This window comes from Salarias fasciatus, chromosome 10, assembly GCF_902148845.1.
Source record: "Salarias fasciatus chromosome 10, fSalaFa1.1, whole genome shotgun sequence".
Classification (NCBI taxonomy): Eukaryota; Metazoa; Chordata; class Actinopteri; order Blenniiformes; family Blenniidae; genus Salarias; species Salarias fasciatus.
The window spans coordinates 26,728,487-26,753,905 of record NC_043754.1 but is presented as its reverse complement, the minus strand read 5'-3'; the positions used below and the strand labels follow the sequence as shown (position 1 = coordinate 26,753,905).

The window sequence follows — 25,419 nt, the reverse complement described above, 5'->3', positions numbered from 1 at the left end:
ATGTTTATTGGCATTTTGCTATTTTGCTGGTTTTGTTCATGGTGGTTTAACCCTAGTTTCACCTGGTTTAACTCCAGTTTGAAGCTAACCTGGTGCTTACTGGTATCATGTCTGATGCTCTCTTCATGGCGGTTTAATGCTGTTTTGCTGCTTGTTGGTATTGTTCTACTTAATTTTTTGTTTTTCAATCTATTTTTTCAGCCACAGGTTACAGGTTACTCTTCTGTCATTTCCTGTTGTTGTTTCTTTCGTCCTCCCTCCTCTGTGAGGTGTTGACACGCCGTCTCTGTCTTGAAACTGAATTTTTCTGCCGTTGTGTGAAAAACTGTTTTCATGCTCCTCTGCAGCAGCAGCAGCGGCACCACGACTCCGAGTTTACTCACCGTCACAAACTGTGTCGTCTGAAACCCGAACGAGTGAAAGCCGATGGTAAACAGATCAGGTGAAAGGGGGGAAGACGAATGTGTCACTCAGTGCGGCTCTCCTCAGCTCCTCTGCTGGGAAACCCAACAGCTGCTGCAGGAAAACAAAGAGCTCTGCTTGTCTGTCCTCATCTCCGTCACACTCTCTTTGCCTTGATTTATTTGCATGTTGATTTAATTTTGCTCAATCTTGTTTCTTCTTCTCTTCCACCTTTTCCCGCCTCTCTTGCATGCCTTCATCACATCTCTGTGTCGCCGCTTTTTGTGTGCTGGAAAAACAGCTTCCAGTTCCCAGATACAAGAAGGTAAGCTGCAGATTGCAAAGACCCCCCCCCCCCCCCCCCCCCCCCCACTCGTTCCCAGTCCATCCAATCAATGCTCCAGTGTTACCTAGCTAACATCCAGACCCCCTGAACCCCCGATCGAACCCTCCCCCTCCAGTCTTCACGGTGCTTTAACTCTGTAGTAACCCGATGTTTCCCGTGCATGAATGTTTCGTGTCGCTGTTTCTTCTCCAGCTGCTCCGAGGTGCAAATGCTCAATAATTACTCACCAAGACAAGTCGGCTAATTAAAAACAAACAGCTTGATAACGAATGGTGACAGAGGCGTGCGGGGCAGTGGCCACCGATCACTGCGAAGATAAACCACTTCTCCCGTGAATGCAAGCCAGGTTCCACCATTAGAGGAGGAAAGCTTTCACAAGCACAGGTGCAGAAGGTCAGCACTGGGCGTGGCTACATGGTGTCTTTCATCCAACTTGGAATGCTGCATTATCGCGATGGACAAGCAAAAGCAGAACGATCTGTAGAAAGTCATCTCTAATTTACATAAAATGACACTTCTGAAGGAGAATAAAACCGCCAGCTTAGAGATTTCAGATGTTTACCTGGTCATTTTAGAGAAGGATTAAAATTTACTTTGATTTAAAGAGCAATTAAAAGTCCCATGTAGTCTGGGCATCTCTGCTTAGACTGCCGCCCCCGCGACCCGGTCCCGGATAAGCGGTTGAAGATGGATGGATGGATGGAAATCCAACTAAATCAGTTCTACTCCTCATGAAGGATTAAAGGTGATACTTTAATGCCCATGTCCAACAGTCTCTACCTGTTCAACATGGCACAGGGCGGGACGGGAAGTACGCAGACCACAGGGCTGTGATTGGTCCCCGTCAATGAAGCACCAGGGCTGTGGCAGCGGGGAGGTTGGGGGGAAATCTTCAACAGGATGGCGGGGTATTGTCAGCATGGGGGGGGACTTTGGGTTCTACCGTGTAAAATAAATCAGCTCAGAACTCTTAAAATCAGCCTCTGGGGTGATTTACCACCAAATCAATGCTTCATTATTGATAACATGACTGGAATCAAACCCAAATCCAGTCTGAACCACCGTAACCCCCCACCCGAAGCCCCTCGGCTGCCCGATCTGCTCCACCTCCTCCCTGCTGCCCCGCCTCTCGGTGATAGATGGGGACCATCGGCCAGCTGTCCATGTTGTCTTCTTCCATCACTCGCCTCAAGTAGTCCCGACCCGTCTGCCTTCACCCCCGCCACCCCCTGCCACCCCCCGCCGCCCCCCGCTGCGTCCGGCCCCCGCCACCCCCCACACATTAACCCTCTCTTGAGCTGGAGCCTGAGTCAGCCTCTCCCTGGAGGAGGTCGATGCTCCTCCCTCCTCCGCCCTGTTAGCTCCTGCTGATTGATGCTCCCTCCACCCGCCTGCTCCGTATGCTAATGAAGACGTATGGCCTCACGGTGAAGGAGGCCGCTAGCAGAACCAGAGTGTCTGCTGGAACCCGAGAACACATGAGCTGTGTTTGATCTATTGGAGGCGTGGGCAGACATGGCTGGATGTAGAGGATGTAGAGCTGTGATTGATCAGTGCTCCAACACTCGCGTTCACTCAGTGTTTCTCCTCGTTGTTTAAAGTCCCACTGATGGGCGGATCTGAAGAATCCATGGACTTTGACTCTAGAGAAGGAAACGCTGAGTGGACCAGGCTCTTGTCACTGTCTCACATTTATGGCCTGTTGACACAGCAATGATTTCAAGTGAAAACACAAAACTTTCATTGCGTTGGGGCCGTCCATTTACCTAATGACAGACCTCAGAGTCACTGAAAACACAACTTTTTGAAAACTGCTAGAAAGGTGGAACTTTTCAAAACTATTTGAGCTCAGTTACCATGGAAACTGGCAAAACGAGACTTTATGGAATTGCTCCATGTCCATCTCCTTGTAGACGGAGAAACTCTGCTCCTGCTCCTGGTCTTGGTTCCAGTCCATATTCTCCTGGTCTTGGTCCATAGTCTTCTGGTCTTGGTCCTGCTCCTGGTTCCAGTACATATTCTCCTGGTCCTGGTCCATATTCTCCTGGTCTTGGTCCATAGTCTTCTGGTCTTGGTCCTGCTCCTGGTTCCAGTACATATTCTCCTGGTCCTGGTCCATATTCTCCTGGTCCTGGTCCATAGTCTCCTGGTCTTGGTCCTGCTCCTGGTTCCAGTACATATTCTCCTGGTCTTGGTCCAGATTCTCCTGATCCTGGTCCTGATTCCAGTCCAGATTCTCCTGGACTTGGTAGCTTTAGAGTTGGCAGTCACCGTAACAATAATCCAGCGTGGTGTTCTGCCCTGTGAATGTCCGTGGCCTCCATTGATGTTTACAGTGTATTGTTTTCTGCATAGTCAGCAGCACCAACTAGTGGTCTACCATGATTACTGCATCATTTTCAGCATTACTGCTGTTGCCGTGGAAACAGCTGTTTTCGAAGCATTGCCATGCCAACACAATACTTCTGTGAAATGAAACGTTGCGGTGTAAACGGGTCTTGGCTCTGTGAGCTGTACATCACTACACCCCCCTGCTGCTGGTGACGCTGTGAAGTTTCCATTATTTCCGCTCCTCCTGGAGTCTTTCTACTTGTCAGCAGCTCCCTCCCCGTAATCCCAACTTCATTTCACAGCATTTAAAGTGTGTGATTGACGAGCAGCTCTCCTCGGCGTGAGGGATGGGAGGAACGTGGACACACTCCCATCTGCCCTCCGCGGCGGTCATTTCTCCTCCCAGCCTCCGTAATTATGATCAGGCGAGCATTCACGGCGTGCTCGCACAATCAGCAGCGTGGTGCAGCTGTCTTTTCATTCCCAACCCCCCCCCCCCCCCCCCCCCCCCCCACACACACACACACACACACACACACACACACACACACACACCTCAGCTCATCTGCAGCTCAGGTGTTTGCTGAAGGGAACAATAGCAGTAGATGAACACGGCACTTTAACCCCCCAATCAGCCCCCTCGGCGCCGTCTTAATGGCTTATTTGTGTGGACAAACACAAGCCTGCGTCTGAGTATCAGCAGAAAGAGAAACATCTCAGGAGCCAGAGGTGGCCGTAAAGGCAGAACCGACCAATCACTGGAGGAGGAGCCCCGGGCGAGGAGACGCTCCGGCTTCCAGCTGCTTTGTGCTCAGAGTTTCTGTATACACACACACACACACACACGAGGGGAGAATGCGAGTGGAGTCTTCATGTTTGCAGGTGGAGCTTGTTACACAGAGCAGAGCGTTTGACGCGTGGATCAGGGGGGAGAAAATAAGAAAGGAGATTGCGGAGCGAGGGGTCACGGCTGGGAGAGATTGGGGTTGGAAAGTGAGCGTTGACTGTTGCTTCGCCTCATTTTCATAATTCACCGTGAAGCGGCGCGATATTCTGCAGCTTTGCTTCACTTCTTCCTCCTGCTGCCTCGTCGCTCCTCACGTCTGCCTGTAGCCCTTCACAGGGCGAGTCGCCACATCTGCCCCACATCTGCCAGCTCCTGCAGCTTTTCTGAAGTCAGTCAGGTCTGAGCAGCAGCTCTAGATGTTTACATATGTTCAGAATAGATGTCTGTTTCTCTCACCAACATGCTGCTGCTCAGAAATGATGTAGGAGTGTGAGTGTCCATGTCTATTTTTAAATCTATGAAAAACCCTCATATTTAGGCAAATTTTGGGTGAATTCAATGGAAAAGATATTTTAGGAAAAAGACACTATAAATGTCCAATTAAAAAATAATAATCATCAACTCAATGCTGCTCCAAGCAGACGGCAGTGACAAGTGGATGAATGCGTGTTTCTGTTTCAACAGAGTAACTAAACAGCAGAAGGGGGAACCACTTCAGGAGAACTAATGGAAACTTTACAACTTCATCAGGAGAATAAATGTATTTACAAAACTGACACCCCGTTTACCCAACGTTTCAGGTGAAAAGGCATTCACTTCCGCATTGGCGGGGGCGCTCGTTTCCTTCCCGTGCATTCCAGGCGGGCGGTGTTGAAGAAACCAGTTTTTTGAAAACAGTCGTCTATCTGTTGTGTTTGGAATGTGCCTGGAATGCGCGGGTGTGGAAACGAGCGCCCCCGCCAAGGCGGAAGTGAACTAACCCCGCCCGCCACTGACGGTGTAGGTGGACAAAACAAGCGCCCCTTGCCACCGGCCGCCACTGGATCATACCCCTCCGTTTGGAGTGATCCTCGGGAGAATCTCCGTTTGGAGGGGTGAATAGCCCTCCCCCTTGGCCCTACCCCTCCGTCATAATGACAACTGGGACACCCTACCCTCCACGTGAACGCGCAAAACAAGGGGTAGGGCCAAGGGGGAGGGCTAAGGGGTGAAATGGGATTCAGCCTTAGTCCTTCCAGCGTGTTCTGGGTCTTCCCTGGGGTCTCCTCCCGGTGGGACATGCCCGGAACTCCTTCAGGGAGGCGTCCAGGAAGTTCCATCCTGAACACATGCCCGAGCCTCCTCACTGCTCCTCTCCATGTGGAGGAGTAGCGGCTCTACTCCGAGCTCCTCCCTGGTGGCTGAACTCCTCCCCCTGTCTCTCACGGAGCACCCAGCCACCCTAAGAAGCTCATTTGCAGAGCACCGTCTTCCAGACCAGCACCACGGTCTCAGATTTGGAGGTGCTGATCCTCATCCCCATCATTTCAGACACTGCTGCAAACTGCCCCAGTGCATGATGGTCCAGGTTTGATGAAGCTCACAGGACAACATCATCTGCTAAAAGCAGAGATGAAATCCTGTGATTACTGAACCGGACTCCCTCTGGCCCCGGGTCCCTGAACCGGACCACATTTCCCTGGAATAGATGTTCCCAGGGAGGCTGAGGAGTGTGATCCCCCTGTAGTTGGAGCACACCCTCCGGTGGTCCACCCTGGTCTGCCAATCCAGAGACCCTGTCCCCGATGCCATGCGATGTGACAGAAACGCGTCAACCAAGGCAATCCCATCATGTCCAGAGACATAAGGTACTGAGGTCGAATCACATCCATCCACCCCTGGTTCCTTGCCACCAAGAAGCTTACCAACCACCTGTCCATCTGAGACCTCAGACTTCAGTCCACCTCTGAGACCTCAGCCTCTGCTCCCTCCACGGAAGATGTTAAGATGGGATTGAGGAAGTCCTCGAAGTATTCAGTTTGCCAGAATTTCTTCAACGCTGACTGATAGTCTTCCTCCATGTCCTCCTGAATTCCTCCTAGACCCGAGTTTTTGCCTCCACAACCACTCGGGCTGCAGTTCAGTTGGCCTGTCGGTACCTTTAAAGCTCGTGTCCGGAGTTTCCGTTTGTTTCCAATGTATGTACCATTTTTTAACAAAGCTTAAATGTATCAGTGTGGTTTGATACTATGATATAATGTTAGCATAAAGCAATATAAAAATTTATTTAAGAGCTCCACCTTCGTCTCATAGACCCCAATGTTATCCGAAAAAGCGCCGGTCAGCTTCAGCCAATAGACTTCGAGGTTCCGCTTTGTCATGCTGTCAATCAACGTGTGTCGCAGCCAGAGAGACTTTACACTCACCTCGGATATATCCACTGTCTGCTGAACATCCACCGTAAACGGCTGAACATGCAGGATGCTGCGGACTCGGAGGCTCTCATTCTGACCCCACAGGTAATGCGCGAGCACAATTAAAGGGGCGAGGCTTGGTCGCTCACGAACGCAGAGGGAGGGAACCTCAAGACGTTGGATTAAAAAAACCTCTCTTTCAAAACTCCGGACACGAGCTTTAAGCTGCTTCTGGAGTCCCATGAGCCAACAAGACTCGATGGGACTCCTTCTTCAGCTTGACGGCAGCCCTTACTACCGGTGTCCACCACCGGGTTCGGGGTTTGCTGCCATGGTTACGACCACAGCTCCAGGCAGCTGCTTCGACATGGTCCACTCCAACTCAATGTCCCCAACCTCAAGATCTAGAAAGCCCCCTCTCCTGGAGGTGGGAGTTGAAATCCCTGCTGACAGAGGGTTCCACCAGACGGTCCCAGCAGACCCTCACAACACCTTTGGGTCTGCCAAGTCTGTCCGGTTTCCTCCTCCGCCAGCGAATCCAACTCACCACCAGGTGGTGATCGGTCCACAGCTCTGCTCCTCTCTTCACCCGAGTGTTCAAGGCACAAGGTCAGAGGTCAGAGGTCAGATACACAACAACAAAGTCGATCATCGACCTCCGACCTAGGGTGTCTTGGTGCCAAGTACACTTGTGGACTCCCTTGGGCTCGAACATGGTGTTTGTTATGGACAAACTGTGACTAGCACAGTTGTCCAATAACAGGTCAGATCAGGGAAGCCGTGCGACCCAGTCACCATCCTCCAGGTCTCGATGTCGCTGCCCATGTGGGTCAATGCAGTCCCCAGTCGAAGCACGGTCCAGCACCCCTCCCAGGGACTCCAACACAGCCGGGTACCCTGACTGCTGTTTGGCCCAGAAGCTGAGACAACAGTGAGACGCCTGTCCCCAGGGACACGCAGGGACACGACCCTCTGGTTCACTTGGGTGTAGTGGAAAATATGAATAATTTATGTACATCTACACAGAAGACTGGTGCGTTCAATAACTGGATCTAGTGAAATGTTATATATTAGAACGGTGGTAAACAACAGCATATTTTACAGAAATCCTGAGCTCTAATTTTGAGACTTCTTCAGCTCAAAATAATGAAATTTGTCACCTTTAGTTAAAAAAAATGCCTTATGATCAGTCATAACTTTAAAGTGATGAATATAATTAAATAATAATTTGTTCTATTCCAATGAATGGCCTGTAAAAGATGAAAATGTTTCCAGTTTGTTCCTGATTGTCCTCAGAGTGACTCTGCCAAAGTTTAAATGATGAGGGAACACTTCATAAAGATTAAACATTGTGTTTCATTCAGCGTTTCAGCGAATCACGACGTTGCCATCAAACCAAATTTCCATCATCGTGGGTCATTTCTTCGCTTGCGTTTGAGCAGAAAGTTGTCTTTTTCTCTCTGCTCTCTTCATATGAAAACAAAAGAAAACCTTGAGTGGGGCTGGAGTGAACGTTTAATGAGCGTGAAAAGAAAAGTCCATTGAGCGACGTTTTACCTCCGAGCTGAATAAACGTGTCTGAAAGGAGGCTGTGGGCAGATCAAGGCCAGCTGTGCTATGACTCCCTTTACACAGCAGAGATACATGTTTATTCATCACAAGGGAGAAGACACATTTCTGAAATTGAGTAACTGATTCGTCAGAAGTTCAACCTTCTAAAAGTTTCAATAGCTACTGAAAATAAAACAGAAAAACTGAAATCTGTGTTTACCTCCTAATTTCAGCCTGTTCTAAAAATACTCACATGATGTGGTGAAACATTAGCTTAGCTGGTAGCACTGCTCCTTAGTGAGAGGAAGATGCTCTATAATCTGGATGTTAGAGCAGCATGAAGATGCTCCATAATCTGGATTCTGGAGGAGGAAGATGCTCTATAATCTGGATTCTGGAGGAGGAAGATGCTGGTTGGATCAGTGTGGCTTTTCGCTGCCAGCAGCTCCTGCTGAGCGCCGGGCTCTGAGCCCAGCTCCTCTATTAGTCTCCATCAGGGTTTCCAAATGAACTCCACATTTGTTTTCATTCCAGCACTTTTGGAAGAAGACAGGAAAAAGCTGAATTAATGGCTGTGGCCTGAAAGGATGTTCTCCTTTTTAATTGATATTTCTTCTCAGTGGGAAAATAAAACCTAACTAATAAAAGATCCCAAAAAGCTTCAGAGGCTCCATCCAGACAGAAATGATTTCAAGTGAAAGTGAAACACTTTCATTGTGTTTGAGGATCCGTTTCCATGACAACGGAGCCTGGAGCCAATAAAAACACAACTTGAAATGCTGCTCCTCACATGTGTTCAGTACATTCAGAATGTTTCCATGTAAACAGACTCATTTGAAAACGCAACAACGCTGTGCCCTCACTTGAAAAGTCATCATGGAAATGGGGCCTAAAAACAGTAGAAATGTTTCCAGTACATGGATCTCTCATGACAACGCTCTTCCAGGATTTTGGAGCACACGCCTGATTTTCCATCATCATGAAGGCGAACGCTCTGAATTGATTCTGTTATTTTGTGCGTCTTCCAGACTTCGTCTTCGGGTGGTCCTGTTAGTAGATCAGCTTCCACTTTTAGACCCCACATGTTGAGAATTCAAGATGTCAGTCTGTTCTGGTAAATTCTCCTCTTCCCTCTGAGCCGTCCCATTTTTAGTCAAACATCCATTGCAGCAGAAAATCCTCAGAATATAAAGTGGTTGAGTTTTTTCCCTTTGATTCATGAGTGTTTCTCTTGGTTTGCTCCACAGGGGCTCAAACCGATGGACCACAACGGGCTGTCAGATCCGTACGTCAAGCTGCACCTTCTGCCCGGCGCCAGCAAGGTTTGTACCCAGATGATTAAAACGTGCTTCCACGTTTCCGTCCCCGCCTCACCCCGGTCATCATGACGCTCATGCAGTCATTACAATTCAGTCCTTTAACATAGAAATGCATAAGCATCAACATATCACGATACGAGACTCACCGGTTTCCAAAACAGAATGTTTAACCTGGACCTGAGCGGAGAGACCGGGTTTGAAGCAAAGCGACGAGTCTTGGATACCGATAACAAGTATCAGTACTGATACTGCAGATATCTGATACAACCCAGCGAGTATCACATGAAGTCTTCTGTCAGACCTAACCCTGGACCTGTTGGTCTTCTCTTGGTCTTGGGATGATCTGGTTTTGGTCTTGATTCGGTCTCGGGTTAGAAGGTCTTGAATAAAACATGAATGGAGTCTTTGGTGGTTTGTGTTGTTCCACATTTGTGTTCTTTTGAGATCAGTCAAGTCAGTCTGAAGGTCATAAAAATACAAAAAATAAACCCTTTACGACTTACAAAGCTTGATAATACATTTACAATTTGATTGAAGGCAAATAAAGTAATAGCATTTCCAAAAATAGGAGTCTGCTTAATTGAATCAGAGTTTATCAGTTATAACGCAGTGTAATAAAACTGATTGCTTCCATCAACGTTAGTGGCTTCAGGTCATAATTTTACTGTCACCAAACCAAGCACAATGTCAAGAGATAAAAAAGGACGAGTTAGCTGTAAGGAGTGTTAAGAATGTGGGAAACAAATCTTTTAATTGAATGAAGATGGTCAGACTCATACATTGCTTTCTTCTGGAGATTATTAAAAGAACCGATGGGTTCCAGCCGAGCTTGAGCTGTTTTCAGGAGCAGCAGAAGAAATCCAGGTGTCAAGCCTTTCCTCAAGATCTCCGGAATACTGAACAAAACAAATAATTCATCATGCAAGCTGTGGATAATCCACCAAGAACTCCCGTTTTATGACTTAATATGTTGTTTTTATAGAATATTAAAGTGTGCTTCAAAAAACAGGACCAAACCAGAGTCCATGGGGGTTGAGGGGTCCAGAGGAGATCCAGAGGGTCCAGAGGAGATCCAGAGGGGTGACGCCTGGACAAGCAGCAGAAAGACGCTTCAGGAGCCTGTTTTCACGACCCTTTCCAGTGGAAAACTGGAAACTTGCATTGTGTTTTAGTTTCCTTTCACATGACAACAGCGCTCGGAGCCACTGGAAATGAAACTATTTGAAAACGGCTCCCAAAGTGGAACTTTTGGAAAGCTTGTGTTCAGTGTTTCTGCTGTTCGGAAAAAGACAGTTATCAAAACGTTGCGGTGGAAATTAAAAAGTTTGTTAAATGAAAATGTGAAAAGGAAGAGTCTGTAGTTGAAACGTTGTATGAAGGCAGTCAGAGTCAGGTTAGGTCTGGTCGACACTTCACACCGACTGACCGACGCGGCTCATGTTTCAGCCTGATCGGTGTTTCTGGGGTTTCAGTCTGACTGTGCTCTTGTTTCGGTCTGATCGTGTTTGTCGGGTTTCGGTCTGATCGTGTTTGTCGGGTTTCGGTCTGCTCGGCGTTGTGGCTGGATGTCCTCCAGCAGATGGAGCTTCAGAAGCTCTGCTGGCTCTTAGTTGGTCAGATTCCACTTTACAACCACATTTAAACCAACGGCAGAAAGATTCTTCCTGGTTTTTTTCAGAAGGTGAATTCTTTGTCGTGCTTGCGTCTGACTGCGGTCCTTGATGCTCTTGATTCTTTCATTCAGATCCTTGATTCTAACACAAACCCTATGAATGTGAACCTTCTACAAAAGCATATTTTTAAAAGGCAAAGCCTTGAAATGATTGGTCCACCTGAGTCACATCTCCTGCTCTCTCACCTCTCCAGTTGTCATCTCTTCCTGGTTTGTACCGGCAGCTTTCTTTTCCCTCCACTCTTCCCTCTGTAATGTGGCCTGGCAGTGGCAGATCTGCTTTACCCCTCTTAACTCTTTAACAGTGGTAAACTCACTAGGAGACTTCCACCGGGATAGAGTCAGAGCGTTTACACAAACTTTCACTTTCCCTCATTTGCATGATGACGGCGCTCATCCCTGTCTCGCCTGGTCCATGAGTGTCTGTGTTTTGGACACTAAGTGCTTTGGGATGTGAGGAAATAGTTTAGAATAGATTGAGAATGTACATAGGATAGATTAGATACAATCTCTCCACATTTGTCTTTGTAAATTCTTCAAAACACTTTGGAACGTAAAGCTTAGCAGCTCGAGAAACAGAGAGAAACTGTTTGCTGATCCAACATCTAAGCCTCTTAAAATTGACTGATTATCACGGAAAGCTCTGAAAGCTCCTGGAAAACCAAATGAGGATCAACACTTGGAAGTTTAACAACAACGGCACATTTTTACTCTCAATAATCTGATTGTGCAAAAATGAGGCTTTAATTACAACTCCGTGCTGTGCGATTAACTTTGTGAAAGACTGTAATTGGCCAAGTAAACATGTACTGTATGAGCCTGTTTGTGTCAGTAGTATCATCGTATGTCTGAGACACTGTAAAGTCATCCAGCCAGTGTGGTCTGGATGTTAGAGGAGGAAGACGCTCTATGATCTGGATGTTCACACAGATTGCCGTCATGCTAATGCTATCCTAGCCTCTGTCAAAGAGGACTGATGCTTCTGAACCTTCGATGTGGTTGATGTTGCTGTTACGAGGACGGAGTCCATTCAGGATTCAGGAGTCACTGCCCAAAGCAGCTTTTCATAATGCTTCTCATCACTCTGGTGAATTTAAAGAGACATAAATAAAGAGTTAGACACACCGAAGTGTCTGTACTCCTGTGAAATGAGGGGGAGCGGTATTTAGCAGGTGCTGCCAAGCATCCCTTTGCTTTTTATTACTAGCAGCAGCTGCTACCGAACGCCCCCCTCGTTTACTGTGAGTGCGCACGCTTTGAAACCACATCATGTTTTCCACTTCGGCGATGATCTGCATAATTTTAAATCAGAGGAAACCTCATTCACATTTCCAAAAATGAAGCGGAACATGCAGATCTCTGAAGCTCTGTGAAGAAATGCCTCAAAACGAACAGTGTGAAATAACTGTCACTTCAGAACAATCTTCAGCAGGAGTCGTTCAAAATGGCTTGATGCTGAGAGTACAGCAGTTATTTGGTTTTATGGAAATATGGACATTTACACCATCAACAAAAACTTTGAAGTTTAACTTTAAAAGTTGTTGTGGCTCTATTTTTCCAGTCCAGCTCAGGGACTGGACTGAATGTGGAGCCTCAACTAAAAATGTGTTTGATGCCTCTGATTAAAGAGGTGAAACTTTTTTTTATGTCTTAAAGTTATCTGTTGTCTTGAAAACACCTCAGTCTAGACATTGATTCAAATGTAGCTGATCTGACGTCGCTCCTGCTTCTCTCAGCATGCTCTCCACATAACATGATTGTTCTTCATGGAAACTGAGACGTTTAAAGTTTCAGCTCATTTCTACTCAGTCTTAAACACTTTCCTTCTCCGTAGTCTGGCTGTCACAACAAAGGAGCGGGGCATAGATAAAGGGGCGGGGCATCAAGCTTGTGTAGAGAGATCAGGAACCGTATTGGTTCAAAGTGCATCATGTGACGACTGTATCACGCCTCACCAGCATCCCACTACCCTCACAATGTAACAGTGTCGATTTACAGACGTGCTCACAAGCATACAGGATTTCACCTGCAGAACTGTTTCATCCTCAGAGGAACTGAATACAGCAAAGAAACATGAGTGTGTTTTGAGGTTCCTTCATCTTTTTTTAATAACTGTACAGGAGGCGTCGTCTGGGTTTCTAATGGTGAAAGTTTGTCTCTGAAGAAAAAGGTTATGAATGGCTGCCTTGATGCGTCACTTCGTGTCGTGCATATGAGGTGCATCCATCCTCTGGGCTCTGCAGAAGTCTGAATATATTTCACCTGCAGACCAAATTGATGAATGAATCAGTAGATTTCCCCCGAGCGAACTGCCAGCGCGGCGAATCGAACCCTTCAAAAAGCAGCAAGGAGCGTTTTTCTGGAAGAGAGCTCACTTTCAATCCGTCCAGTTCCACACTGCATGTCTCTGTGTCCAGCGTGGAGAGAGCACAGCTTCCTGCAGCCCTGCAGAGTGAAGCTGAAGCTGTTTCGGAAGTTTCATTCTGAGCTCAACCCCTCCATACTGCTTCTCTGGAATAACGCCATACAAATGTGTTGAATTGAGATTAAATGCTGAAATATGTGGCTAAAGCTGTGAGTCAAGCCTCCACACACACTCACACACAGTTATTTTTGTCAGTGTAACATCCCCGTGTGTTTGCCCTCCCTCTCTATAAAACCATTGTTGTTGAGAGAACGCTGATTTTCACAGTGTTAAATGAGATAAAACAGTTAAAAAAAGAAAGAGCAGTGTGATGGGATTGTCACACAGCAGATGGAATGAACCCATAAAACAGATCTGCAAGCTGTCGGCGTGAATTGGACGTCCCCGCCCCCCCGTTAACCTCCCAGCTGGAGAAACTCTGAACGTATCCGAACCAGAGACCTCACCCAGTGGCGTCCAGAGTATGTTCTGTCTCAGAACGCTGAATGAACAGGTCTCTTCCTCAGATCAACCAGCCACTGTGCTTCCAGGCTAAAAATACTGACTGACACGTCTCAGTGTGACGTCAGTCCCTGAGTCATCCTTTCTTCCTTTAAACCGAAGTTTTACTGAATTTCTCACCACATATTATCTGATTTCTTCAAAGGGAGTGTTCTATTTCATCCCTCCTGACCACCAGAAGGCGGTGCTGAAAGCACCGAATGTTTCCTTCTCGCATGCGCAGTTTGAGTATGCATACCAACAATGTCACCTGTGACCTCTGGGCGACCCTAAAAAGGTATTAAGTTCCAGTGTCACCATAGGATCGACTCATGTCCCTATTACACCTCAGCACAGGTGATTTCTTCAGTTATCCTACAGGGGCCACCACTTACAGTTCAGGGTGCGCCCCTTTAGGCTCTCCCTCTCACCAAAGGTTTTCACTCAAGTTGTGAAGGCTGCGCTTTCCCCCTTGTTGTTGCAGGCTCAGTTCTACAGAAGTCGTGTCTGAACCCCTCGAAGAGGGTAACCTCATTTCAATGACCTTAGACACCATGATGATGAGGGCCTGGTCACCCCATCGCAGTGTGACCCATGTTCTTCACCTCCTCACATTCTCCCGGAGGAACAGATTGTTGCCATACATCACTTTCCTGCAACTTCTGAGCAAGCTGACATGCATGCTGTCATTGCATCCCCTGCAGAGGTGGTTGAATGGCTTCCACCGGGATGCCAAGCAGCACCACCATTGCTAGAAGCTGAGGTTGTCACAGCAGTCTCTATTGGCCCTGGCCCCATAGAGAGACAGGACTTGGTTGTTGAGAAGGGTCCCATTGGGCATGGCCCCAGACTGCCGCGAGACCATCACCATGGATTCCAGTCTCTTAGGGTGGGGTGCTTTCTGGAAACACAGAACGGTACCGGGACGATGGCATGTGTGGGACAACACATCAGTACGCTGGAGCTACAGCAGTACACCTGGCCCTTAGACACTTCTTGCTATACCTGAAGGAATGGCATGTACTGGTATGGTCAGACAACACCTTGGCTGTCTTGCACATCAACCATTAGGGCCGCACCTAGTCCGCCTGGCTGCCATCGGTCTCTCAGTGACTGCGTAGGTCTGGCCAGCCTGCAGGCCATGTTTCTACTGGGAGACTAGAATCACCTGCACACTGGTGGGACATTGGCGCCTCCACCTGAAGGTGGTACACACAATTTGGGGCCTTTATGACAAGACAAGGGACAACCTTTTCACTTCAGAGGAATTGACCCAGTGTCCACTTTGGTTGTCCTTTAGGGAAACCACCAGGATGGCTCCTCTACACCTTTCCGCCACTCCCTCTGATTGTGCCCACACTCCAGAGAGTCCTTCAGGACGGCCGAATGTTGTTGCTGGTGGCCCCCTTCTGGACAGCTCGGGCTTGGTTCCCTCTACTGTGCAGACTTTCTCGCAGTGAATGATGGTGTCTTCCCAACAGGAGGGATCTGTTGTCCAAGCACGGGGGTCTGGTTTGGCTCCCCAATCCTCACACCTCTGTTCATGCATATAGCTGTCCACCTAGCTGCAGTACGATGGAAAAATGTTAAGTGGTGCAATATCCACAAGGAGGACCCCGTGTTTTGCCCAGTCCTCGCGGTCTTGGAATTCTTACAGTCTCTTCTGGATGGATGTCGGTCTTTAAATAATAAATAATAATAATGCATTGGTTTTATATAGCGCTTTTCAGGACACTCAAAGACGCTTTACATTGCATTCCATTATTCATTCACACCATACTGGGTGGTGGTAAGCTGCTGCTGTAGCCACAGCTGCCCTGGGGCAGACTGACGGAAGCGAGGCTGCCAATCTGCGCCATCAGCCCCTCCGACCACCACCAACCATTCACTCTCACAACTTTCATACTAGACAAGGTGGGTGAAGTGTCTTGCCCAAGGACACAAAGACAGTTTAACGCCTGCGGGAGCAGGGATCAAACCGCCAACCTTCCGGTTATAAGACGACCTGCTCTACCATCTGAGCTACTTGTCTATATTGAGGGTGTAGGTTTGCTAAATTTGCAAATGCAACAACAAAGAGCCACAACCTGGTTTCAACTTTCCTTGAGAGGGCTCTGATGTTTCACCTGCTGAGAGCCCCTTGGGCTTCAGCCTGGGACCTACACTTAGAGCTGGAGGGCTTGTGTCAGCCTTCCTGTGAGCCCTTGGCAACAGTGGAGCTACAGTGGGTGTCACCCAAGACTGTTTTTCTGCTGGCCTCAGCGACCCATGTGGGTGAGGTACATGCTCTGTCAATCCATCATGCCTGAGATGGCATCGGGACGGTGAAGGTCGAACATTACTTTTCTCCCGAAGGTGCTGCCGGGTTAATGTTCTAATCCGTCTACCAGGCTTGCTTGATATGACCTTCTCATCGAGCATTGCTTGGGACGGGGCAGAACTATTGTGCATGGTCAGAGCCTTAAGATGTTAAATGGACACCACCACAAACTTTCGTAAGTCCTCTGTGAAGGCCCTGACAGAGGCTCTGCTCTTTCCAAGCAGCGCTTATCCCACTGGATGCCATTCGTTAATGCTTATCAGACAGTGGATCACCCTCTACCATCAGGTGTGTGGTGCCACTCCACCAGAGCAGTGTCCACACCTTGGGCTGCCATGAGAGGAGTACCCCTCCCTCCTTCCCATAGCGGCAAGTATGGACGACATACATGCCGCTGCCTCCTGGGCAATGCCAGCACCTTTTTTTCTAAGTGATACAGCATGAATGCCACTACTACCCATCCACTGGGCGTCGTCCTTCGCTCTGCAGAGGTTTCTCAGTGAGGTTGGTCCCTGGGATTCCTTCTGACTAAATGTCAGGACTTCAGCACCATCTTGTGGCGGTCAGGAGGGATGAAATAGAACAAAAGTTTCGAGGAGCTTCATGAGGAACCCTATGAGGAACCGTCGTGTCTTCTGAGTGAAATCAGAACCAGAGAAATCTTTAACTTCTTTGGAACATCTCATCACTCAGACGAACCGCAAGAAGGCATCAGGTGGCTCGTCCACAGCTTCACACACACACACAGACACAGACACACACACACACACACACACACACACACACACACACACACACACACACACACACACACACACACACACTTCTCTGTTGGTTCCTGTTTAGTGAAACATAAGTGTCAGGAATAAATGACTTGCTGAAAGTGGACTTCATTTGTTTTTGATCTTGTAATTTGACACCTGTTCCATACTTATACTACTACTACTACTCATACTAACAAACGTGTCACTCATTGGCAGATATCTCCGCCAACTGTTTAAGAATGATCAGTGAGAACAGATTCAGAGAAAGTCTGGACTGGTCTGGTTCAGTTGATCCGGTTCTGCCAACCCAGTTCAGAATACCTAGTCCAAAACCAAGCTGATTTGAAAATAATAACCGTTATCTGATACTAATATTGCTGTTATGATCCATCTCCGACATTTACAGATGTCAACATTGGTATACAAGTTTCTTTGATGATTTTTTTATACTAAATATGAAAAAGGAATGAATTTCTTGATTTTAAAAAGCTTCAAACACAAAACACATCAAAAAATATATCAATTATTCTTACTGTAAAGTCTGTTGTGTTACCGATGGTTTCATCCTTTTGTTCTGTTTTTCATTGTTGGTATCCTTCATGGTTTTATGCGCCGTGTGAACGGCGGACCCTTCCTTTGATTTGTTCTTTTGTGCGGCGCTCGGCTCCACTGCGGTCGTTCTAAAGTGCTTTATAAATGAAGTTGGTGCTCATGCTAACTGCTGGACGTGCAGGAATTCAAACACAAGAGAGCATGCAGCCTGGGATTCCTCTCACATCTTAGAACAGCGTGCCCTCACCCCTCCCAGCTCTGCCTTCCTCTCCGCTCGCTCTACAAATAATGATTTTGCTGGTTGAGCGAGGCTCATTAGGAGCTGCTAAAGAGGAGATCAGTTCTGCTGCTTCACGCTCCGCAGCTCCGCCTCCTCTGAGAGCGCCATCCAACACAATGGAAGGCCCCAAACTCTGGCAGGTTAAAGGGTGAAGAGCCGACGCCGCCCCCCCCCCCCCCCCCCCCCCCCCCCCCCCCCCCACACACACACACACACACACACACACACACACACACACACAAGATCTGGGAACGCTTCAGGATCTCCATGAATCAGTCACAACATCTGGTCTGCAACGTCTGTGGCATGTGGGCCCACATCTGGCTCCTCCGTTGTGGCGACTGTCACTTCGCTGAATATTCCATACGGGGTGTAAGTTCCTCCCTCCGCCTCAAATCTCCCCATTTCCTTCATTCTGGAGGATTTTAAACACGAAAGAGAAACAAAAAGAGAAAATCCTGCAGAGCGCTGTGATGGGAGCCTCCAGGGTGAGGCCGTCTTCACCGCCGCTGATGAAACGATGGCGACATCGTGCAGGATGGCGTTGCCCCTCTCATCTCCCCCTGGACGGCGTGCTGATATCCCACATGGTGAAGAGAAACCTCCACGAAGGCTGCAGATCTTAATTCTCTCATCAGTGGACAGAAAGCCTGAAGCGTTTTGCTCAGACGTGTTCTGAAGGAGGTGGACGATCCGGGGCTCAGGAAACCTTTAATCAAGTCACACCGTCAGACCCCCCCCCCCACGTTCTGATTTATTGACTCCCCTTCCGCCGCCCGCCGGATTCGTTGCCATTGAAATTCAGCCGATCGCCTCCGCGGCTTTTCGCCGCCCTGCCAACAATCCACTTAGTGGCTCTGTGCAGGAAGAGTGTGAAATGAACAAGGTGACCCCCCCTACCCCCGCCCCCCCCAACCAGGAAGAACACCTCGACTTTCACTCTGAGGTCCGCATGACGCCGCACGCCGTAATGAAGTGTCTGAATGACAGCTGAGCTCACCTCCATGACTTGTTGATGGACAAACAGCTTCATGACAGGCTGGAACCTCACTTCATGACAGGAGACTGCTGAGCCACAGGCTGGAACCTCACTTCATGACAGGAGACTGCTGAGCCACAGGCTGGAACCTCACTTCATGACAGGAGACTGCTGAGCCACAGGCTGGAACCTCACTTCATGACAGGAGACGGCTGAGACACAGGCTGGAACCTCACTTCATGACAGGAGACTGCTGAGCCACAGGCTGGAACCTCACTTCATGACAGGAGACTGCTGAGCCACAGGCTGGAACCTCACTTCATGACAGGAGACTGCTGAGCCACAGGCTGGAACCTCACTTCATGACAGGAGACGGCTGAGCCACAGGCTGGAACCTCACTTCATGACAGGAGACGGCTGAGACACAGGCTGGAACCTCACTTCAGGACAGGAGACGGCTGAGCCACAGGCTGGAACCTCACTTCATGACAGGAGACGGCTGAGCCACAGGCTGGAACCTCACTTCATGACAGGTTGGAGCCTCTGGCCTTCTCTTGGTCTTGGTTCTTGTCTTGGGTCTGGTCTGGGGTCTGGTCTGGGTTCTGATCTTGTGTTGGTCTTGGTTCTAGTTTAGGCTCTGGTCTTGGTTCTCGTGCTGGTTCTGGTCTTCTCTTAGTCTTGGTTCTGGTCCTGGTTGTGGTAGTGGTTCTGGGCTGTACCATGTGTTCCACTAACTCCTCAGAAAATCTCACTAAACCACAGACTGAACTGAGATGAGGTGTTTGGTTCTCGCTCAGCAGAACTGATTAAACTAACATGAAGCGACGAGACTTCCTGATCAAAGTGCTGGATTCTACTGGAGGCTCCGGTTCTTCCCTCCTGATGGACAGAGAGCAGACGAAGAAGAAGGATGGAGGGAAAACGTTGAAAACAACAGAATCAACACACTGTGTCCTCTTGTTGTTTCTGCTGAAAGCAGATAATCCATGTCATTGATTGAGGCCGTCGCTGTTCGGTCTGTTTATTTTCTTATTCCAGACGTCTTGATGAAGCATGGAGAAAACATGAGGAGCGTCGGCTGAGTGACGACAGCCGGGAGACTGTCTGATCGACGGAACGCTGCAGACCTCTGATAATCACTGCAGCCGATTGATCAGTTCAGCACAGTCACATGTTCTCCTCTCCTCCTCTCCTCCTCGTCTCCTTCTCACCTCCTCTCCTCCTCTCCTCTCCCATGATTCCTTTCTGCCATCACACCTGTGTTGCTCGATATGCTGATTTCCAGTCGGGTTGAAGAAACAGGACGTGTCCACTTCCTGCGTCCACACCGAGTGACGCTAATCAAAGGTGTTTGTTGTGTCTTCAAAACATTGAAACCACCTGATCAGCTAAATATTCCATTAGTGATCAGCTGATCAACAATCTGGTGCAAGAACACCTTCAGGCTGAGTTTAGACAACAAGTGGACAATCCTCCACAGTTATGTGCCCCACAGTTCCCTTGTTTTCATGGTTTCTGTTGTTACCGTGGAGACGGACATTGGTTAGAAACCGTTGTCATGTAAATGTGAAACTTTTATGAGTTTGCACTTGAAGCGTTGAGTTTGCACCTTCTTTTCCAGACGACTTGAAAACAGACGTAGTGATAAATCATGAGGGTTCCTCATGACACCCTCTGGTGGTGGGACCTGGAACTGCTGAAGTCAACCGGTTTGTGTTCAGCAGGGAGAACCCTGTGGCTCTGGAAGGAACTCTTGTTTTCCTCATTCTGAGTCTGACTGAAGGCATTTCCGCTGAATTAAAGTCTTCATTCAGAACGTCTGAGTGTTTTCTGGCTGATTTCTTGCCGTCTGTGTGGCCTGATGTTCTGCTGCCACGTTCTCCTGACTCTGGAGGCTTTAACGGAGCCGGCTCGCTGGGGGTTCCCCACCCGCCACTCGTTTTCTCGGTTTCTGGATGTTTTGCCTGAGTCCTGCTGCCGTTCCGTCGACGCGCCGGCTGACGGACGGCTCTGGTGTTTCTGTCTTTCAGGCCAATAAGCTTCGGACCAAGACGCTGCACAACACACTCAACCCGGTGTGGAGCGAGACGCTGACCTACTACGGCATCACGGACGAGGACATGGTCCGGAAAACGCTCAGGTAGGCCGCCGCCGCCCAGCTGTGCTTCAGTGGTCATCACTCTCTCCTCACAGTGCAGAACCCCGGTTTGATCCCCTGCTTTCTCAGCTGACTGCGTTTTCTTAATTTAGTTGAACTGTGACTGTACAGGACTTGGCGTTTATCTGATTGCTGCGACTCCGTTTACACCACATTTGAAGTGAAAACACATTGTTTTTGTTTTTCTCTCAGAAGGTTTTTCATTTTGAAAATTATATTCGTTGACATTCATTGACAACAACAGAAACACTGTAATGATGTAGCTAGCATCTTGTTTCCCCAATTTCCATGGACACGTGTTTTCAAAAAGTTGTGTAGTGTGTGACTGTGTTGTCATGTATACACACAATGAAAACACAACAAAAGTTTTGCATTTTCACTCGAAATCACCGTAAATGAATGCTGTGAGCATGATGGGAAACCTGTGGCTCTTCAGCTTCTCTGCAGCGGCTCCATCAAACTTTCCCAGAAATTACCTATAAATTTTTAAAAAATGTTCTTTTTATTTGCAGAACAAACTATTCTTCAGAAATGGTTTCATCTCCAGACTGAAAACAGCTTTAATATTCTGAATGACTTGAAATCCTAAAAGTGGATCAAACTACTGAAAAACAAACAAACAGCTGAAATGAAAAAAATCATCCTTAAAAAGCAGTGTTGGGCAAGTTACTTTAAAAAGGTAATTAGTTAGAATTACAAATTACTTCTCCCAAAAAGTAATTGAGTTAGTAACTTAGTTACCTCATTGAAAAAGTAATTAGTTACTCAGCAAAGTAACTGACATTTTTCAAGTTCTACACATTACCACATTCTATAACATCTATAACATCAAAGGTGTTTATATCAACTGATTGAAGAATAAAAACACTTTATACAGTATTTTAGAACGTTTAGTATTTATTTGAACTAAATTGCAGCCTGTTAAGAAAACACAAATGTAAACTTCTGGCCATTAAGTAGTGCAAATCTCTGTAACTGTACATGAAGCCTACTGTGTTCCAGTGGACCTGCAGTCAGTGTTCAGCTCGGCTCTGGTCGCCTGCTGGTTGCTTGTTTTAACTGAGCGGCTCGTCTCCCTCCTGCTGCGTTTGGGCTCAGGTCGGGTCAGCAGCAGCAGCAGCAGCAGCAGCAGCAGCAGCAAGTGTCATGCTAGCATGTGGCAGACGTGGGTAAAGTCTTCCAGTGAGACTTCCAGTTTCAGAACGCTACTTTGTACATCCTGGGATCGAGCTTCACGCCATTGTCTCTGTCTTGTTGTGTTCACCGGTCAGCGCGTGCAGCAAGTGAGACACGTGGGCAGGGCATGCCCGTCCACCAGCCAATCATCATCGCGTCTTCATTGCCCCCCCCCTCCCCCCTCCCCCCTCCTCCCTGCTCTCTCCTGCAGCTGATGTGTGCGGCAGCAGCGGACACTCGCGCTTCATTCAGTCAGTAGTAACGCGCCACTTCATTTTCTTAGTAACGGTAATGGCGTTGCAACGATGGGAAAAGTAACTAATTAGATTATTCGTTACTGAAAAAAATAACGCCGTTACTAACGCCGTTTATTCTAACGCCGTTATTCCCAACACTGTTAAAAAGAGGATCAATCTCTAAAAGCAGCACAGAAACAACTGCATGTCAAAAATATATCTGAGCCAGCTGAAGCTATGAAGCATCATACATATATATATATATATATATGTATATATATACACATATATATATATATATATATATATATATATATATATATATATATATATATATATATATATATATATATATATATATCCATCCATCCATCCATTTTCTACCGCTTATCCGGGGCCGGGTCGCGGGGCAGCAGTCTCAGCAGGGATGCCCAGACTTCCCTGTCCCCAGACACTTCCTCCAGCTCCTCTGGGAGGATCCCAAGGCGTTCCCAGGCCAGCCGAGAGACATAGTCTCTCCAGCGTGTCCTGGGTCTTCCCCGGGGTCTCCTCCCAGTGGGACATGCCCGGAACACCTCCCTAGGGAGGCGTCCAGGAGGCATCCTAAACAGATGTCCGAGCCACCTCAGCTGGTTCCTCTCGATGTGGAGGAGAAGCGGCTCTACTCTGAGCTCCTCCCTGGTGACTGAGCTCCTCACCCTGTCTCTAAGGGAGCGCCCAGCCACCCTACGGAGGAAGCTCATTTCGGCCGCTTGTATCCGGGATCTTGTCCTTTCGGTCATGACCCAAAGCTCATGACCATAGGTGAGGGTGGGAACGTAGATTGACCGGTAAATCGAGAGCTTCGCCTTTCGGCTCAGCTCCTTCTTCACCACGACGGACCGATACAACGACTGCATCACTGCAGCCGCTGCACCGATCCGCCTGTCAATCTCACGCTCCATCCGTCCCCCACTCGTGAACAAGACCCCAAGATACTTGAACTCCTCCACTTGGGCTAGGGTCTCTCCACCAACCTGGAGGGGGCAAGCCACCTTCCTCCGGTCGAGGACCATGGCCTCGGATTTGGAGTTGCTGATCCTCATCCCTGCCGCTTTACACTCGGCTGCGAACCGCCCCAGTGCATGCTGTAGGTCCGGGTTCGATGAAGCCAACAGGACAACATCATCTGCAAAAAGCAGAGATGAAATCCTGTGGTTCCCGAACCGGACCCCCTCCGGCCCCTGGCTGCACCTAGAAATTCTGTCCATGAAGATTATGAACAGAACCGGTGACAAAGGGCAGCCCTGCCGGAGTCCAACATGCACCGGGAACAGGTCCGACTTACTGCCGGCAATGCGGACCAGACTCCTACTCCGGTCATACAAAGACCGGACGGCCCTTAACAAGGGGCCCCGGACTCTGTATTCCCGGAGCACCCCCCACAAGACACCACGAGGGACACGGTCGAATGCCTTCTCCAAATCCACAAAACACATGTGGACTGGTTGGGCAAACTCCCACGAACCCTAGAGCCCCCTATGGAGGGTATAGAGCTGGTCCACTGTTCCACGACCAGGACGAAAACCGCATTGTTCCTCCTGGATCCGAGGTTCGACTATCGGTCGGATCCTCCTCTCCAGTACCCTGGAATAGACTTTCCCGGGGAGGCTGAGGAGTGTAATCCCCCTATAGTTGGAGCACACCCTCCGGTCCCCCTTTTTAAACAGGGGGACCACCACCCCGGTCTGCCAATCCAGAGGCACCGTCCCCGACCGCCACGCGATGTTGCAGAGACGTGTCAACCAAGACAGTCCCTGCACATCCAGAGACTTAAGGTACTCAGGCCGAATCTCGTCCACCCCCGGTGCCTTGCCACCGAGGAGCTTGCCAACCACCTCAGTGACTTCAGCTTGGGTGATGGACGAGTCCACCTCTGAGACCTCAGCCTCTGCTTCCTCCACGGAAGACGTGGCGATGGGATTGAGGAGGTCCTCAAAGTATTCCTTCCACCGTCCGACAATATCCCCAGTTGAGGTCAGCAGCTCCCCACCTCCACTGTAAACAGTGTTGGCGGAGACCTGCTTTCCCCTCCTGAGGCGCCGGACGGTTTGCCAGAATTTCTTCGAGGCCGACCGATAGTCCTCCTCCATGGCCTCCCCGAACTCCTCCCAGACCCGAGTTTTTGCCTCCACAACTGCTCGGGCTGCAGTTCGCTTGGCCTGCCGGTACCCGTCAGCTGCTTCGGGAGTCCCATGAGCCAGCAAGGCTCGATAGGACTCCTTCTTCAGCTTGACAGCAGCCCTTACTTCCGGTGTCCACCACCGGGTTCGGGGGTTGCCGCCACGACAGGCACCGGAGACCTTACGACCACAGCTCCGAGCAGCTGCTTCGACAATGGAGGTGGAGAACATGGTATACTCGGACTCAATGTCCCCAGCCTCCCTCGGGACATGAGAGAAGCTCTCCCGGAGGTGGGAGTTGAAAGCCATGCTGACAGAGGGTTCCGCCAGACGTTCCCAGCAGACCCTCACAACACGTTTGGGTCTGCCAAGTCTGTCTGGTTTCCTCCTCCGCCAGCGAATCCAACTCACCACCAGGTGGTGATCGGTCGACAGCTCTGCCCCTCTCTTCACCCGAGTGTCCAAAACACGCGGCCGGAGGTCAGATGACACGACAACAAAGTCGATCATCGACCTCCGACCTAGGGTGTCCTGGTGCCAAGTGCACTTATGGACACCCCTGTGCTCGAACATGGTGTTCGTTATGGACAAACTGTGACTAGCACAGAAGTCCAATAACAGAACACCACTCGGGTTCAGATCGGGGAGGCCGTGCGATCCAATCACCCCCTTCCAGGTCTCACTGTCGCTCCCCACGTGGGCGTTGAAGTCCCCCAGTAGAACAATGGAGTCCCCAGTCGGAGCACTGTCCAGCACCCCTCCCAGGGACTCCAAGAAGGCCGGGTACTCTGCACTGCTGTTCGGCCCGTAAGCCGAGACAACAGTGAGGCACCTATCCCCGACCCGAAGGCGCAGGGATGCAACCCTCTCGTTCACTGGGGTGAACTCCAACACATGGCGGCTGAGCTGTGGGGCTATAAGCAAACCCACACCAGCCCGCCGCCTCTCACTGCGGGCAACGCCAGAAAAGTGGAGAGTCCAGCCCTTCTCGAGAGGTTGGGTTCCAGAGCCCAGGCTATGTGTGGAGGTGAGCCCGACTATATCTAGCCGGTACCTCTCAACCTCCCTCACAAGCTCAGGCTCCTT

The 25,419-nt window shown here is 49.1% G+C and overlaps 1 protein-coding gene across 1 annotated transcript in view; it reads left to right on the top strand.

The window, feature by feature from the left end:
- doc2b (double C2-like domains, beta) overlaps nucleotides 1–25,419 on the top strand; it is a 111,269-nt gene that overhangs the window by 71,493 nt on the left and 14,357 nt on the right. The window contains exons 3-5 of the mRNA XM_030100351.1: nucleotides 704–727; nucleotides 9,058–9,132; nucleotides 20,632–20,741. Of these exons, the coding sequence (XP_029956211.1) occupies nucleotides 704–727; nucleotides 9,058–9,132; nucleotides 20,632–20,741 (209 nt within the window). The remainder of the gene's footprint in view (nucleotides 1–703; nucleotides 728–9,057; nucleotides 9,133–20,631; nucleotides 20,742–25,419) is intronic.